The sequence below is a fragment of the Sarcophilus harrisii genome, chromosome 4 (genome assembly GCF_902635505.1).
Source record: "Sarcophilus harrisii chromosome 4, mSarHar1.11, whole genome shotgun sequence".
Lineage (NCBI taxonomy): Eukaryota > Metazoa > Chordata > Mammalia > Dasyuromorphia > Dasyuridae > Sarcophilus > Sarcophilus harrisii.
Genome location: NC_045429.1, coordinates 151064820 through 151082811, shown reverse-complemented (window position 1 = coordinate 151082811; position 17992 = coordinate 151064820). Strand labels below are relative to the sequence as shown.

General features: G+C 35.5%; 1 protein-coding gene across 1 annotated transcript in view; it reads right to left on the bottom strand.

Moving 5' to 3' along the window:
• The window catches only part of HIVEP2 (HIVEP zinc finger 2), a 201635-nt gene that overhangs the window by 22481 nt on the left and 161162 nt on the right, over window positions 1-17992 (bottom strand). Inside the window, exons 4-5 of the mRNA XM_003769514.4 lie at window positions 9893-9937; window positions 1191-6735 (exon numbers count right to left, since the gene is read on the bottom strand). Coding sequence (XP_003769562.3) covers window positions 1191-6524 — 5334 coding nt within the window. The 5' untranslated portion in view covers window positions 6525-6735; window positions 9893-9937. The remainder of the gene's footprint in view (window positions 1-1190; window positions 6736-9892; window positions 9938-17992) is intronic.

Genomic DNA, 17992 nt, shown 5'->3' with positions numbered 1-17992 from the left:
AGTACTACACATTATTCTCCTTGATGTACTTTACAATCTAGTCAAACTGAATTACTTATTATTCCTCATATGTGACCTTCTATCTTTAGTTTCAGTCTTTTTCCATAGCATGTGCTCTCTGCCTGGAATGGGTTTCTTTCTCATTCTCAATTTTTGAAATTCCACAATTCCTCTGAGTTTACTTCATGCCATCTCCTTCAAGAAGCCTACCCAGCCCCATCTCAGAACCTTCTTTCTCAAACTCTCTGTATATATATATATATATATATATATATATATATATATATATATATGCATCTATTTTCCTGTGTCTATATTGTTCCCCTCCAATAAAATATAAACTCCTTGAGGGAAAGAATGTTTTCATTTCTGTCTTAGTATTCCCGGTACCTGGCAGAGTACCTGGGACATATCAGTACTCAATAAAATTCTTGTTAAAAGAATAAATAAATAAAATACATAGAAGACACTGAAAATATTGAAGATAGTTAATGCATAATATATAATATTATTTATAAACGATATTATATGCTAATTGTATAGAAGATATTACTGCTCCTGAGATTTAAAAAATCTATATAAAATTGTGATGATAGCAAAGTAGAAATGTTGTAAAATAGAAAGCACATCAACTTTGAAGTCAGAGGTCATGAGTTTCAATTCTACTTCAGTCACTTACTCCCTCTATGACCTTAGGTAAATTACTTTACATATGTAAAATGAGGGGATGAGACTAGTTGACATCTAAAATCCCTTTTAATCTAAGATTATGACCCAAATGACACAATCTTTTCTTTGAAACCTCTTAGCAAAATTCTCAGAAACCCTTGCATTCATTCAAAATAAAATGTAATTAATAAGTTATTAACACCTCAGTGTTAGTGAAAAACAATTTAATGTGTTGATTCCAAAAATGAGCAAAAAATAGAACCTAAAAGAATGGCTATCTAACAGTGAAATTTCAGATATTGTGTCACATTGGTTTGGGAGTAATTTTAAAACACTGGGATCTTTCCTGGGTCACACCATATAAGCAACTGCCTATTTTATCTGTAATGATCCCATTGAGCATAATAGTTCCGACCTCTGTTGCTTGTTCTGCTTGTTATTTTTCTGACATTACTTGCTTCACCACTTATTCTGCTTATCAGTAGCCAATTTCTAATACTTTCTAAAATGAAATTCTTTACCTGAGCAAACTGTTTCCAAGCACTTGATGAGGTGAGTTTGCCAGTTCCTGGTCTATGCATAGCAGCCAGAGTATAAATTTCTGCAGTAATTTTTTGCTTGGACCTCAAAAGTGCTAAAGTAGTCTTGGTATTCAATCCTGATGGGTTTGGGTTACATGAACTAATGCACCATGAAGCATAAACTGAGGACTTGAAGGTGGCTTGTTGCACATAACTGGGTTTTGTATAATTTAAGAAGCACCAGCTCACAGTAGTTGTCGTGCGCAAACTGGGGAACTGAAGAATTTGCTGGAAATCTGCCACATCTGTTAGAAGTATAGTCGAGTTTCCCATTTTCCCACTTGGACCAGACGCCATCTGGAACAACATACCAACAGGGAATTTCTGCTGCTTCCCTTGCTCTTCAAGCTGAGTATCCCCTGATGGTAAAGATGACCTCTGTGGGCTCATGCTCATGTCAGATGCTGTCTCATCAATATCTAATTCATCTGATGATTCTTTGCCTTCAGAAGGGCCACTGGATTTCTGCCCTGGTGGTGTTGCACTGAAGCTAGAAAGTTTTTCCCTATTAAGTGGGAATGGCTCACTGGATGGCACACTGGAAGATGGATAATCTTGAGAGGAGGAAGGTGACAGTGAAGATAAAGAGGATGACCCGGATTGCAAACCATCTTTTGGTTCAGATGCACAGCCCTGTCGAACTAACTGAGGCTTCTGTGGGCGAGAGTAATCCTTTTTGACATCGGAGTTGGTTAGCTCCACAGCACTCAGCTCTTCAACAATCTGACCATACATTTTCTCTTCTTTGACCCTTTTCTGCTGTTTTGTTTCCATGAAGAGTTCTAAGCTACTAGCGGGAGAAAGCATACGTTTGCTACCACCAAGAGTAGAGGCAGTGTCAGAGCTGGAAGCCAAACACAATGGGATTGAGGACTCTAAACCAAGTGGTAAGGTCTGAGGTACTTTCCAAAGAGGATATTTTTCTAAGCCTGCATGTTGCCCTAACATCTGGGCAATGTTAAATCCAATTCCCTGCATGGCAGCATTGGTGACTAATGTTCTTTGAGTCATGGTCTCATCCACTTTGCAAATGACAATGGCTGGGCTGTTCTGCCCGAGTATTTGAGAAATGCTGGTGTACATGACACTGCCATATGATGGTACATGGGTCTGAATCCTGACAGGAACCACTGTTCCAGGTAATGACTGCACGGGTCCAGAGTTTGCTGAATCAAAATCACCCTGAGGATGTTGCTCAGAGGACATATCAGTTGACTTGATACTATGGTCTGACTGAAACTTTGCAAGAGCATTTTTCGAGTGTTCTCCAGACATTCCTGAATAGTGCAGGTAAGATTGTTCTTTTGGGTGTGCATAATCATCAGATTTCTTCCCAAGGTGGTCAGTAGCATGCTCTAAGTGATAACTGGTGTGGATTTCTGGCTGGAAAGGAGACTTGCCATAATTTTTCTGTAGCGCAAAGTGAGGCTGAAAATGCCTCTGCAAAGGTTCAGTACATGCCTGCCACCAGAGAGGTTGCTGAGTTGGTAAGTGAACCATACAGACAGTAGGATACTGGAATTGAAACAAGGCATTGTGAATTGGGGGAAATGGGATGTTTTCTTGATGTGCAAATAAGTGTGGCTGTTCTGGTGGGTGTTTGCTTGAGATGTAAGGTGCTGGAGGGATTAGGGAAGTTCTCAAAGTTTCCTGACTTTCCATATGCATGACTGGCTGCTGTGCTAGGTGGGTTGAACCTGCCCCAAGCTGATTCCCAGAGTCCTCTGCCAGAATAGGAAGAAGCACAGAGGATGAATGATGCCACGCAGATCTGAGACCAGCCTGCATGTGCTCCATCTGTTCCTGCTTTATACCCTGTTCCATGCCTGGCTCGGTTGGATTGATTTCTGGGAAGCCACTGAAGGAAGCCTGCCGTACCAGGAAGCATTTCTTCCTCTCCCTTGATGGGGACAATGTGGGAGGGGTCACACCTGCCATAGCCGCATGAGACAGATTTCCATAATCAAAAGACTTACTCCGGATCTCTGGAACTTCAGCCGGGTGAGGACAAGGCATTTGCTCTGATGAGCAGCGCCTCATCTCCTTCTGGTGGTGATGTCCAGGGACAGAAAGTGAGTGTGAACCAGCTGGAACAGTCAAAAACTCTGACTGCTTCCCAAACTCATCCTGTTTGGGAGGTGCCACAAGCTTAAGAGATTCTTCTCTTTCAAAAGACATTGAAAAGCTGGAACTATGGGATAAATTGCTTTCTTGGCTGGGGCTACGAGAGAGGCTTGTTCCTGTGGATTCAAAGCTAGATTCTCCAGAAGAATGCTCCATATCTGCAAGACGTAAACGCTTCTTTTTCGGTGGTAGTTTTTCAGCAGGGAGCTGTGAAAGAGTTTCACTTCTCTGGGGCCATTGGAACTCTTCAGCAGGCTTCTCTGGCTCCTTACTCTGTACCTCTTTCTCTTTCTCTGGTTTATCAGGCTCTTCAGTAACCCGAATCTCAGGGACCTGGATGTTGTGCTGGCGAACCAACCTGGGCTGCATGTGATAGGACTGCTGATGCTGCTGTTGGGAAGAGGGTGCTTTCCCCCTCATTTCAGTGCTATCCCCATGCTGGACACATTCTGGGCTAACAGGGGCTTCTGAAATCTCACTCTCACAAGTCTCAGAAGGTGAACAGGCTTTATCCTGCTGGCTAGTGACGAGGTCTGTAGATTCAGTCCTTTCAAATGAATTTGGTCTGCTCAATGAGTTTGTGTGCTGAATTACAGAAATCACATTTCCGGGAGGTTTCCTATTTGCTGAGTCTGCCATCTTTTCAGTATCTGTGGATAGGGCTGATTCTTCTGAGGAGGTTCCAGACTGCAGATGGGGTCTACATGATTCAAAACGCTCAGAGTGACTATGAGAAGGGTTATCATGACCAGAGATATAATCTGAAGTCATCATGCTCACTGGCGTGCCTGGGATGCTGCCACAAATCATTGGGGTATCTTCTTCATCTCCCACACTCTTTTCTTTCCTACGTTTTCTGGTTTCACATGTGACTCCAAACAGAGTTGGTACTACCTGTGATGGCACTGATGGATCCATAAAATATTCCCCTCCATGTTTTAAGCCACTTAAATATGAGATATCCCTGAAGCTCTGCTTAGTTGCTTCTGATTCTTCCCATTTCCTATAGGACTTCCGACAGACATCGTAATCATAACCAATCCTATCACCAGCCATCAATTTCTTTTCCTTCAGGGATGGACCCATTTCACCAACCATTCTATTAGAAGCAACACTGATAGTTTTTCCTATTCTCCCATAATGTTCTGTGTCTATGTGCCCCTCCTGTACTGAGGGCAATTCAAATGCAGCTTGTCTTCTTAACATACGCTGTGGGGCTATTCCCACAGTCCCTGGATAAAACACATCATCTGAACCAGTCATTCTTTCATCAAATGAGTGGCTCCCTCTCAAAGACGGAGGGATACTTAAATTAGTTGCTGAAGAAGTTGGCATAGAGTTACTTCTAATAAGTGGTGAAGAATCTACAGGTGCTTCTAAGAGAACTGGGGAACTACCTTGGTGACTTGTTGGATAAAGTTTTCCTTCATTTTTCGTAGATCCTGGGATAGTTTGGGATTGTCGGGGCTCAGTGTTGAATTTGGTGGATTTCAGAGAACTTGGTTGACTAGATTCCATTACATCTCCCTTGCTTGGGATTAGCTGTGAGGTGGGATCTTCAACCATTTGAATATCTAACCTTGTGTTTACATGAGGTAATGGTTCCATTATACTTTTTCTACCCATCATGGTACGCTCCTGACCAGATGTAGCAACACTAAGTGCATTTCTTGGACTAATCCGACAGTATTTTCCAAAGATGATTTCTTCGTAAGACTTGGCATTTGTGTTTGGGGGGCTTATCTGCTGTTCTGCACTTTCTGAGCGGGAAAAGTAACCAGAGTCAGTGCTTCCTTTGCTATGAGGGCTCAGGAGATTTAGAGATGGCTCAGAATCTTGTCCTTTTTTTTCAGAAAGTCTTAGTGCAAGTTTCTGTTTAACAGTATGAGAGTCATCTGCTTTAGTACTTAAGGATGGAGTCGGCAGTGCATCAGAGCCGACATACTGGGAGCTTTCACTAGGTAATGGAATCCCACTTTTGGGTATTATCAAAATGGGCACCTTCATTGGGCATCCTAAGGGTTCTTCCAAAGACCCATGATAGCTACTCCTACTAGCAATATCCAATGGAACTGACGGTCCTGGACTCAGGTTGCCAGGGCGGTCCACAAATAAAGAGCTTTCCTCATCAGTATCTGTGCTCTGTTCACCATCAGAATGTATTTCTGCTTCCACATCAATAAAACTGGCCTCTAGATCCAATTTAGACACAGCCGACTCCGTGAAAGGGACTAATCCTGCCTTAATTGCATGGGCATGTGATTTCCTGTGCTTGTATAAATTGCTCTTTGTCTTAAAAGAGAAACCACAAGGTACACAAGGGTAAGGCCGTTCACCAGTGTGGGACCTAATGTGTTTTTTCAATACACTTGGTTTGGCACAAGCCCTGCTACAATAGGGGCAAATGTACTTGCCAGGCTTTTTGGGTTTGTGCTCTTTCTTATGAGCATCATCTGATTGTTCTAAACTTTTCTGTGCATATTGACTATAAGCAGGGTTCAGGCTGGGAATCTTTTTTCTGGCAAAGCCTCCACTATGGCCATGGATAGGAAAAGAAAATAAGTCCTCAGAGGAAATTGACTGCATATGGCCAGGAAACTGCCATGGATGATGGCCTTCCAGGCTCTGGTGCTGTTTGGTACCACTGTGCATGAACCCCTGTGGCAATGAATGTTGAGGAAAAGAAAGTGAATGTTGGCATGAGTAAGGACTTGGGCGGTGTGGCGGATATGACTTCTCTACAGCCTGATGAACAGCTTCAGTAGATGATGCCAGTTTCCCAGAACCAAAAAGTTGTGCTGATGCTGTGTTTCCTATTTGCTCAGGATCTATTTGTGGTTGCCTCTGTCCTTCTTGATTGCCAAAAGTGCTCATCTTAATAACAGCTGATTGTTCTTGTCTCCATCTACTTGGTACTTTAGCAATTTCTCCAGACCTTGAGGTAACTTTTTGCCCTATAGCCGTGTCCCCAGAGTCCATTTTGCTACACACGGTCTTAAGTGCTAGTTCACTTGAAAGCTGTGTACACACATGGAGTGTGTCCAAAGCTGTGCTTTTTAAATCTTTGTTGCTTCCATTTTTCCAGGGACTCTGAAAATTTACTGGTGTCTCTTTCTCCTTGGAGCCTTCTACACAGTAATCTATAGGCATTAGATGGCAATGTCTCTGGGATCACACAATAAGACAGTCCTGTTCATTAAAAGTAATTCCATCACAAAGCTGTATGAATCTGCAGTGTTCTTAGGGAGCTGGAGTATTTTCTGCTATGATGAAATATTGGGATGAAAATTTAGTTCAGCAGAATTCTTGTGGATCAGCTAGAGTGAAGTTTCAGTTGCTATTCTCACTAAGATGCAATGACCTGAAGGAAGAAAAAAAAGGGATTGGCATGCTAAGCAACTATCTTTAAAATGAAAGTAATTTCCAAATTACCAATTTTAAAATATAATGGCAAAAATAGGTTATCTTAGTCATCTGATTTTTCAAAAAGCTAAAAGTCTTTTCTCAAATGTCTTGAATCTTCAAATGTTTTACATGAATAACACAACTTTAATATTAGAAAATGAGAGACAGCTATGACATGGTAGATAAAAAACTGACCTTGGAACCAGAAAGACCTGAATTCAAGTACCAACTATGACATGTATTAGTTATATGACCTTGTGCAAATAATTTCTTTTCTAAGAGCTCTAGATAATGGTCTGTAAGTTGCAGAAAAGGTGCCAGCCTACATTCATAAAGGTGGTAGACAGAGTCAAGATGATATGTGTTCACAAAATTATGTGATGATCAACTGTGATGAACTTGATTCTTTTCAATAATGTGGTGATTCAAGGCAATTCCAAAAGACTTGGGATGGAAAATGGCAGTGATATCCAGAGAGAGAAATATGGAGACTGAATATGGATATAAAAGCACAGTGTTTTCACCTTTTTGTTTTTGTTTGTTTTCTTTCTTGTGTTTTTTTTTCTTTTTGTCTGATTTTTCTTGCATAACAGGACATGGAAATATGTTTAAAAGGATTGCACATATTTAATCTGTATTAGATTGTGTCTTGGGAAGAGAGAAAGGGAGGAGAAAGAAAGCAAGGAGAAAGAAAAATCTAGAACACAGTTTTTTTAAAAAAAAGAATGTTGAAAATTATCTTTATATATATTTGGAAAATAAAATAATATTTTTTAAAAAAAGATGATGTATGTTCAAATCTGGCCATGGTCACTTTCTAGTTGTGTGACCCTGGGCAAGTTAATCATTTAATTTCTGTTTTCCTTGGTGTCCTCAACTATAAAATGGGGTACTTTAGCATATGACATCTGCCTCCCAGAGTTATTGTAAGAATCAAATTAGATATTTGTAAAGTGTAAAGCATAGCGCTTAGTACATTATAGGCATTAAATAAATGCTTATTCCTTTCCTTTTCTTTTTTAGAGAGGGTGATCCTTTATTGAGCAATTTCCTATATCAGTAAAATTACAGGTCTAGACCCTATTGAAAATATATTAAATTCAAATTTGGCTTAAAGTTATAAATTTGGCTTCTTTCATGTTCACGCTTTGAAATGTTGCTTTTATTTTGAACAGAAGATAATCTGAAGTAAAGTGTATCATGATATCAGTATGTTTTAAAAGAAAAATTTAAATCACCTGAATCAAAAGATTTGTATTACTATATGGATTCTAGACAGATTTTAGAACTGCATATGTTTAGTGCAACACATCTCCAGTTACATTTTATAAATATATATATATGTGTGTGTATGTATGTATGTATATCTATATAAATGTACATACATCTCTGTGTGTACACAGAGGTAAACTTACATACATACACATAAATATTGCTTTTTTTTCTTTTTTGAAAGCTTGACCTTCTTTCTCTCTTGCCTAGGAACACATCCAGGTTTCTTCTATCTTTCAAAGATTTTCACTTGGCTCTTACATCCCCTCAAACTATTGTCTGATATCTCTCTTTCTTCTCACAGACAAACGTCTAGAAAACAACAAAGCTGTCAACATTCATTTTCTCCATTTTTTTTTTACACTTCTATCACTTCTTACCCCCTTTCAATCTGGTTTCTATCCCACAATTTAAGTGAAATTTCCCACTTCAAGTTCTTGGTTTCGCTACAGTTTTTAACACTGTCAATCATTATATCCCTCTAAGTTTTCATTATACTGTTCAGTTGTGGCTTTCTTCTTACCTGGCCTAAGTCTCCTTTGCAGAATCATTATCTATGTCCCATCCTCTATGTAGATTTGTATAACTCAGGGCTCTTTCCTTTTTCTACACTTTCTTGGAAATCTCAACAACTCCTATGGGTACAATTGTCATTTGTATATATGTGATTCGTATCTACATGTTTAGTCTTGATTTCTTACTGGAATCTCAAATTCATTATGTTCAAAACAAAACTCATTGTCTTTCACCCAAATTGATCCCTCTTCACAGACTCTCCATTTTGGCCAAAGATGACACTATTCTTTTAGCTTTTTGGGATCAATTTGGGTGATCCCTCTTCACAGACTCTTCATTTTGGCCAAAGATGACACTATTCTTTTAGCTTTTTGGGTCTGCAAACTAAGAGTCATTCATTCTCCAGTCAGTCAACAAATATTTATTAATTCATTAATTTTTATTGTACTTTCTCAAGTTCTCTCACAATCCATCCCTTTTGTTCTATGTACACCATAAGAACCCCAATTCAACTCTCAATACCTAGCCTTCTAATTAGTCTTGTTATCCTGAATGTATTTCTCTCGATTCATACAACTGACAAACTGATATTTCCAAAGCATAGGTCTTCCTCTCAGAATAGATATAAAACCTTCTGTCTGTATCTGAAGCCCTTCACAATGTTGCTACTGTCTTTCAAGGCTGACTATACTTTTCTTCCATTTATGTGCTTTCTGGTCAAGCCAAACTGTTCTATTTGTTCATAGTATACAACATTGTATCTACTAATTCTATGCCTAGAAAACTATCTTTCCTAAATCTCTAACTCTTAGAACTGCTACTTTCCTTTCTGATTGACCAGTCTGCTAATTTCCCCAACTGAAATCCCCTTTAAATTATTTGTCTTGATCCTGGGTTTAATTATCTACGAATACACTGCATTGTCTCCAAATAAAATACAAGCTTCTAGAGAGCAAAAACTATCTCTTTTCTATTGTATCCCCATTGCCTAACACAGTACCCAACACATAATAGTGGCTGAATAAATGCCTTATTGATTGATTGTTTGCTATATAGGCATATATATGTATATAGATATCTAATATTCTCTATCTAAATGTGTGTATTTATAAATATATAATAAATATATACACACATATACATATACACTAATACAATATATAATAAAATAATTTTTAAATGCTTTTTCAAAAGAAGGGAGTCTATTTCTCCTGAAACAAAAGAAAAGAGAATCTAGGGAAGTTTACTTATGGGTTTTCAGGGTTATGGGTATTATAAGATTAAATATGTGATAAAGATTCATTTTTAAATAATTAAATTCTTACCTGCATATTTTAGAGTTGTAATATACATGATTGTCTTGTTGCTTCCTAGGAACAAAATAAATACAATTAGGAAATATCACACAATGTATTCATAGCATCAGGATATAATAATTCACTTGAAAATTTAATTTGTAAACATGGTCAGTGCTGACCAACTTAGAATTTTAATTATTCTAGGCAATATAAAATTATTTTCAATGCATCTCTTAATTTCTAAAATAAAAGATCAGCAAACCTCATATAGAAAATATTTTTAAGAATGACTTTATATATATATACACACATATAGATATAGTTATTAGATTTAGATTATTACAATTGCATCTTGCAAAACTATTTAAATAAATTAATAATTATCCTAAGAATGGTAGTGATAGACAATGAAGATGTTGCTACAGAATATTTCACATTGCTAGACCAAATGATGTTACTGCAGAAAATAGTCTAATGTCCCTCATTCCTATATTGTCCTTTACCAAAAACAAAAATCTGCTGTGATAACAAAAATTGCAAAGAGAGTAAAACAAAGATACTATAGGTCATAATTCTCTGAGGAGAAAATAACAGTTACAAATTTCACAGTAAGAAGTATATCACCTCTAAATAGGAGATTCTTCCAATTAAGATAGCAGAGCACAATGAGTTCAAAAAAACAGCTAAACAAGAAACACAGGAATTTCAAATCAATGACAAAAATTTAAAGATCTTAATTCTTTTTTCACTTTTTTTTTTGGCAATACTCCACAAGAACAAACCATTAATTTTCAAACTGAATTTGTGTTTTTATACTAAAAATAGTCCTCTCTACACATCAATCAATCATCAGATGTTTGGTCAAGGCCATGCCAAAAATAAGTTCTTTGATATCTTGGTACATGTTTTTCTTTAGCACCTGGCACAATGACTTATACATAGTAGGCACTTGATAAATGTTTATTGAATAGAAACAAGCAAAATGACTTCTAAACCCTTTCCAAATCTGAAGTTCTGTAGAAATCTGGGCACCATGCAGACACAGAAGGTACTGTTGTTACCTGACATTTGGGAAATTAAAGATGAGAAGCCAATATTGTTGAGATAATATTCTTCCAGAATATTTGCAGTAATATAGTAATAAAGTTACTAAAATGAGACCTACCTATATTACTTATTGCCATTATACCTTAATTTGAAATATAGTCATCCACAAATAAATAAAAATATAATATCATCTTGATAAAGACAATGGGTTAAAAGAATAAAAATAATTTATATGAAATTCCAAAGTACCTAATTATGGTAACATGATGGTAATAAAATGCCTAACATTTGAATAATTCCCTAAAGTTGGAAAAAAATTGTTCAAGTACATATGTTATTTCATTTGGGCATTACAATAATGACAATGCTACTGTTACTATTATATTTACTGGATGACACTGAGATTCAAAGACACAAAGGATTTCAATAGTCATATATCTAGCAACTTTCAAAGACAGAATTTAAACCCCAGCAACACCACAGTATTATGCACATCTGAAGTATTGTGTTCTGTTTTGGAAGTTAATTTTTGTAATATTAACAAATCAGAGTTCCCCCAGAAAAGAGTAACCAGAATATTGACGGAGTCTAGAAATCATATCATTTGGGAATCTGATTGAAGGAACAAGTCATGTTTAATGTTGAGAAGATTAAAGAAAGATCTTATGGACCAGAACCTGAATCAAGGTACTAAGTGGAATTGATGAAACTATGGGTCAGAACTCTGAACTTGAAACAAAAGATGCTTACAAGGTACTAAGTGGAATTGAGGAGACAATGATTAAATCTAGTTTAGCATTGATTAATCCTATAACATATAATGGTTTCCTAGTGATATAATGATTGGTTTGTATTCAGTGTGGAGCTTATAAACTAGAAGCCTCAGTCAGGGAGATTCAGAGACAAGCGGACAGAAGGCTGGAGGCTGAAGGCTGGAGCATAAGCCCTTGGACTCAGACAGATTCATCCCATCTCACACCACCATGGTGGCAGGGTATCTTCCTTCACTTTCCCATTGAAACCAAGACTCTGGAAGGCCTACAGAAAACTAGCTGAGCTCCAAGTGAAGGAGATAGGACTTTGAAAGAGATAATAAAAGATTTGGACTTTAACACCTGGCTGCATTTGTAGTGATTACTGAACTGAAAGGAAGGCTGCTCCCAGAGACGCCAAGAAAACCTCAACAGAGAACATTACATTTTAGAGTGAACATTACACAATGTAAAAAATAATTTGGTAATAATTAGAGTGATTCAGCAGTGTAGTAGCTGCCTCAGTATGCAATGTGTTCAATTAGAGACTAAATGACCATCTTTCATGGATGTTAGAGAAATAATTATTACATTGAATTGGAAGGTGAGCTAATAATAGTAGCAAAAATAATGTAATGTTTATGCTGCAAGATTTGCAAAATGCTATACTTACAAGAATTCACATGTACATTTTATTTGATGTTCACAATAACTCTTTTAAGGTAGATGCTTTATTGTTGTCTCCATGATATAAAAGAGGAAACTGAGGCTGAGAAATTAAGAAATCTATCCAGGATCTCATAGGTGGTAAGTATCTGAATCAGGATTTGAGAATTCAAGCCCTCCTTATAAAAACCAGAACTTTATCTGCTAGGTTCCCTAGTCTTTAAAGTTCCTTTCAACTCTAGTAATCCATAATTGGTCAAAACCATATTCACTAACCTCAATTAACTGGAATTTTTATTGCACCTAGCTTTTAGGAGAAAGGTGGCAAATCAAAAGAAAACAATATCCAGGATATAGTACAGAATAATTGTACTTGATTCAATATAGCTTCAATCTACCTTCTATAACTATAGAGTAATTTCATATAAAGAAGATAGGTACTCAGATTAAAATCATCAAATAATCATTTAGGCCTTAATATGTACCAGGCACTATCTTATGTTCCTGAGATACAAGTACAGAAAATGAAATCATCCTTACTCTTTACATTGTAATAGGGGAGGGAATATAGCAAATGTATACAAACAGATAATAAATTATAAAGTGAATAAATGCATATGTATATATATATATATTTTTTAAATATAAAATAGTATGGGGGGGTATGAGGGGAATAGGAATGACTTCATGTAGAAGACAGCAGCCAACTTGTGCCTCAAAGAAAGAAAGGGAGCAGTAAGGAGAATGCACATTCCATGCATGCATAAAATTCAATTTCATGGCATAGGCATGGCAATAGGAGGTGGAATATCACATGTGAGGAAGAGGAAGAAGGACAAATCCAGATTAATATGTTTGCAGAGTACAGAAGGGGAAATAATGGTCAATGAGTATGGAAATATTATTTGGGATACAGTTCTGCAGTGATTTAAAAGTTAAGGATCTGAAGTTTGAGGTACAAACCTCAGATTGTAGTACCTTATAGAAATAAGAAGATTTGGAAATAGGGAAGAAGTTCAGGGGAGATAATGAGCTCAGTTTGAATGTCTCTAAGATTAGACATTTGTAAATGTCTAAGAAGTCACTGGGGATGCAGGACTGAAACTTAAGAAATTACTAACAGAAGATCAGGAAAGAGACTGGAGCTGGATATATAGATCTGGAAATCATTTAGATAGAGATGATATTTAAACCAATGGAAACTGATAAGGTAAGCAAGAGTTAAAGAGTATGGGGGGAAAGAAAAAGAAAAGGATAGGATAGAATCTTGGAAAAACCCAGTTAGAATTAACAAGCAAATAAAAGTATTGATTCAACAAAGGGGCAGATAAGTAGGCCCTCAAAGACACTGCAGTATTGTGAATGATTTTCACCATGAATAATTGAAAAAAGAAGGTGGAGCAGATTATATAATCATCAGAAGTCAAACAGAATATTAAATTGCCTAGACTATCAATTCCCCTAGAATTTTCCCAGTAAAAAGGTATGGTGAGGGGAACACAGAAGAATTTAAAATAAAAAGAAAGTTATATCAGCAGCTCAGTTCTATGTTTATCAATTCAATAGAAGGGTAATAATCTACCTATTTCCACCCCTTCTTAGGTTGGATTATATCATTGTATCTTTATCTAAGCAATGTCATTAGTTGTTTTTTTTTTCCCTATAAGGTGATTTATTAAAATAGTAATGAATTCATTTCTATAGGCTATTACAAAAGACAATTTTTTTTCTCTATCTGACTTTTTCTGAAATAAATGCATCACAGGAAACATCTGAAATAAAATCCTTGACAAATTTTTAAACACTTAAATTATGTGCTAACATCTGACTGGAATCAAGTCTTTATAATGACTAAAGTGAACCTACTTAAAATGATCCATTACTATATGAACAATAGCACATGAATAAAGAGATCTGCTTTCTGTTACTAAGATAATTCTGGAAGAATATGAAATTCTATTTTTCCTAAACCAGGAATTACAACCAAGTAGTCACATTATATCAGTAAACTTTTTTACATTCATTTCAACTCAAGAAATTCATTAAAGACACAGGGCAAAGCATTGAGAGCATAAAGACAAAAAGAAAGTTATGGCTGCCCTCAGTAACTTATTTTCTTTTCAGTGATTTTGCCTTTCATTTCAACAAAGTTTTAAGCATGGGAATATAATACATGGAATTATTAAATCAAAATGTGAAACAAATTGTGTTTGGTTCTTTTTAACATTTCCTTAGTATCTCTATTTGTTCTGTTACTGATTTAACAACTTTTATTTCATTTATTCCTAGGAGATTTTGAAGTATACTTTGAGGGAGAAGAAGTAGTCCTTTTGGCAGATTTTAACAAGTACTATTAGCAAACCATTAAAAATATGGAAGATGTTCTTAATAGATGCTAACCTATAGTTTTGTTATTCTGAAAAAATTGAAAAAAATTAAATTGGACCTCTCATATATTACCAATAAAATTTGTCAATTACCATTACACTTTCTTTTCTATGATGCTAAGTAAAAGTCAAGGGTAGGAAAAGCAATACTGTTGCTATCATATCTCTGTATTCAAGGAGTAAAATTTTACTTTAAAAATCTTAAGGAAGCTGTTAGAGTTTTATCAAAGATTCCTCTCTTGGTTGAGACACATTTTCTTATTTTTTGATCTAAATTTGTTTCAACTTTACTATTCTAAATCTTTAGTGAAGCTATAAATATCTGAACCCTTCAAACAACTAACATAAAGTCCTAAGCTTATTAATAGATTATTTGAAAATATGATATTAATATAAATAATTGAATGAGTAACAATTTGCAAATATTTTTAAGTTATAAAAATCCATTTTAATATTTAACTCACAAGAAATGTAATTTTTTTTTTTTTACTAAAATGAGAGAGAAACAAGGATTTATTAAATACCTACTATGTGCCAGACATAGAGCTATCTTGTTTGATTAATGGTTGCATTAGGATCTCAGAGTTAGCACAAACCACTAATCAGGTCATTCTCTAAAATTTTGAGCTTATTTTGTTATTTCTTTTCTATCCTTTCAAGGGCCTATATCATAGTCCTAAAGCATGCACCATGCTCAGAGATATTTAATTAAGTAGATTTAGATCACTTCCCATGTCTTCTAAAAGAATATGAAAATAATGTTTATGTGTTTCCTAATTCATCGATATTTTGGGGGAAATGAAACACTAGAGATATTTTCATACAAAAATATCAAAATGATTAAGGTTAAAGTTTTACTTTATAACTTCAATAATCTTTAATTACATTGGTTAAGTTCTGAAGCATTTTGTCCAGCAGTATAGCTTTCAACTATCCTAGTAGGTGATCTTCACAGGTTATTGTAGCCAAAAGGATATATCTTCCTTTGGAGATAGGCCTCCTTGACAAATTTACTTGACTGAGAGACTCAAAACAGTCCATCATTAGGTCATATTGAAAAACTAGATAATTCAGTAGGACTTCCCAGTGTTTGTAATATTTTAGAATAATCTTCAAAAACCCAAGCATTGCTATACTATCCATGAAGAGACATCTGAGTATGTTGTAAAGAATGTCAATCTAATTCACTGAAATCTCTTTTGTAGAGGGAGAAACAAAAATTAAATAATTTTGAAACATCATTAAACAGATAATAAACTTTTGACAACATTCAGAGTTAATTTTGTCCTAATTTATGTAAAAGTTATGAAAAGAGAAAACATTTTACTGTAGGTAAACTAAACATGGTTTTAGAGAACATCAAGGAACTGTTTTCCTCTATAATCATTTCCATGGGGATATTTTAGTGCAAATATTCAAAAAGGCAAAGTAACTATTATCAGGCCTACTGCAATTGTCCCACATGTGATAAGATATAACTTTTCCTTCTATTTCTGTTGTCATCATACTCTGCTAGTTGAAAATATTTCCTTTCTATCATGATAGGCAATCATTAGATTAGAAAATGATTTAAACTCTTCCAGAGAGTCAAAAGAGAAGAAAAGTACTTATTATTTAAAAACATGACTTGTCCTGTTCCTTGGTCTCATATCAAATTGCTGTTATTTGACAATCCAGTTAAATAATTTCGATAGAAAGGCCCAGTAAAGAATGAGATGAAATCTCTTTGGCATATCAACTTTAACAAGGGTCTCTCCAGAGTGCAAATTGGCTTCAACGAGGAAGTATAGCTATTTTCTGCTAATAAAGGTATTTTTGACTCAGAGAAAAGTAGCTTTAAGAAGATGTTTGAAGAGCATATTCTGAATAAGTAAAAAGACTTGCTTTTAATTGATTTCTTTGGATTAGATGCAAATGAAAGTTTGGGTTAATTCAAGCTGTTGTCCATCTGGGAATTTTTACAAGCCTAGAAATTCTTTAGAAAAATGGGAGAAAAAATATAACTGAAGAAACAGAGCAGTGGAAATATTCAAGTGAGCATGAAATGGTAACACCGTAAAGTAATAATGGAGATTTTTTCCTAATAAAATTTATTCTTCATTTTATAATATCATTAAGATTCATAATGAAGCCTAGATCTAAAAGAAATCTTAGATATTTATTTTAATGCCTATCATGGTAGAAATGACTTTATGGTTATATGCCTAGAAAGTAGTAAAGTTTGAACTAAAATCCAAGTCTTCCAACTTTTAAGTGCAGTGGTATTTCCATTCCAGAGTGCTATTGCTAACCACTAAATGAAGTCTATCAATATTCACTTTCTGTATCTAAAATTAGTCATTCATAAAAATGTTGTTCAGTTATTTTTCCCAAAATAGTGAACATGTGATTTCCTCTCAAGCTTGACTGCAATGTCATTTGTATATGGAACAGAAATTCTAATCATGCCCGGAGTGTTCTATAATGCTACATCTATGAAAAGAAATGTGACTCTAGTTTGGTGGAGAAAATGCTAATCATTTGCTACATCTTTATTCATGTCCTTACAGACTGACTGGAACCACACATGTGTCTCCAGCAAGAAGATCTGGAACTATGCATCTCCCTCTTCTCCCCTAAAAAAGTGTGTAGAACCTATTCTGTAGGAATTTTAAGTGAGAATGCAAAATTGTATTTAGTATTCTCTCTACCAATCTGGAGTCACATTTCTCTCCACATAAGCAGCTGCATGAAAAATGTTCCACGTTCTTTAAAAAAAAAAAATTGGTTGCATTCAAAGTGGGAAAAAAGAATTTTACATCAAATTAAATTTTAAAAAAATGCAGTAAAATTATATTTCTTGGTTATTAACCTTTTACTTTCATATTAACAATAGAATAAAACTGTTCTGCCTTTGGCAAACCAATATCCATAGGATTCCTGCAAAATGTATGGCACATTAAAAATTAATGCGATTTGAATAGATGGTAAAGTGCCATTGATGTGAATTAACAAAGACTCATTACTCCTCAATGCACAAGAAGACTTTGCCTGGAGAATCAATTCAATAAACATTTATTAAGGATTGCTGTATGCAAAGGATTATGCTAAAATACAGTAAAATACAAAGTTTAGAATTGACGTGGCCCCTCCTCTCCCTGCCCAATCTCTAGCCATGGAAACTGCCATTCTACATGACAATTAGATCTTTCAAGGAGTGCATAGTCAATTAAAACTTTTTATTCTTTTGACCTTGCTTAAACTTTATGGACATATATTTGTGATTCCTGTAAATT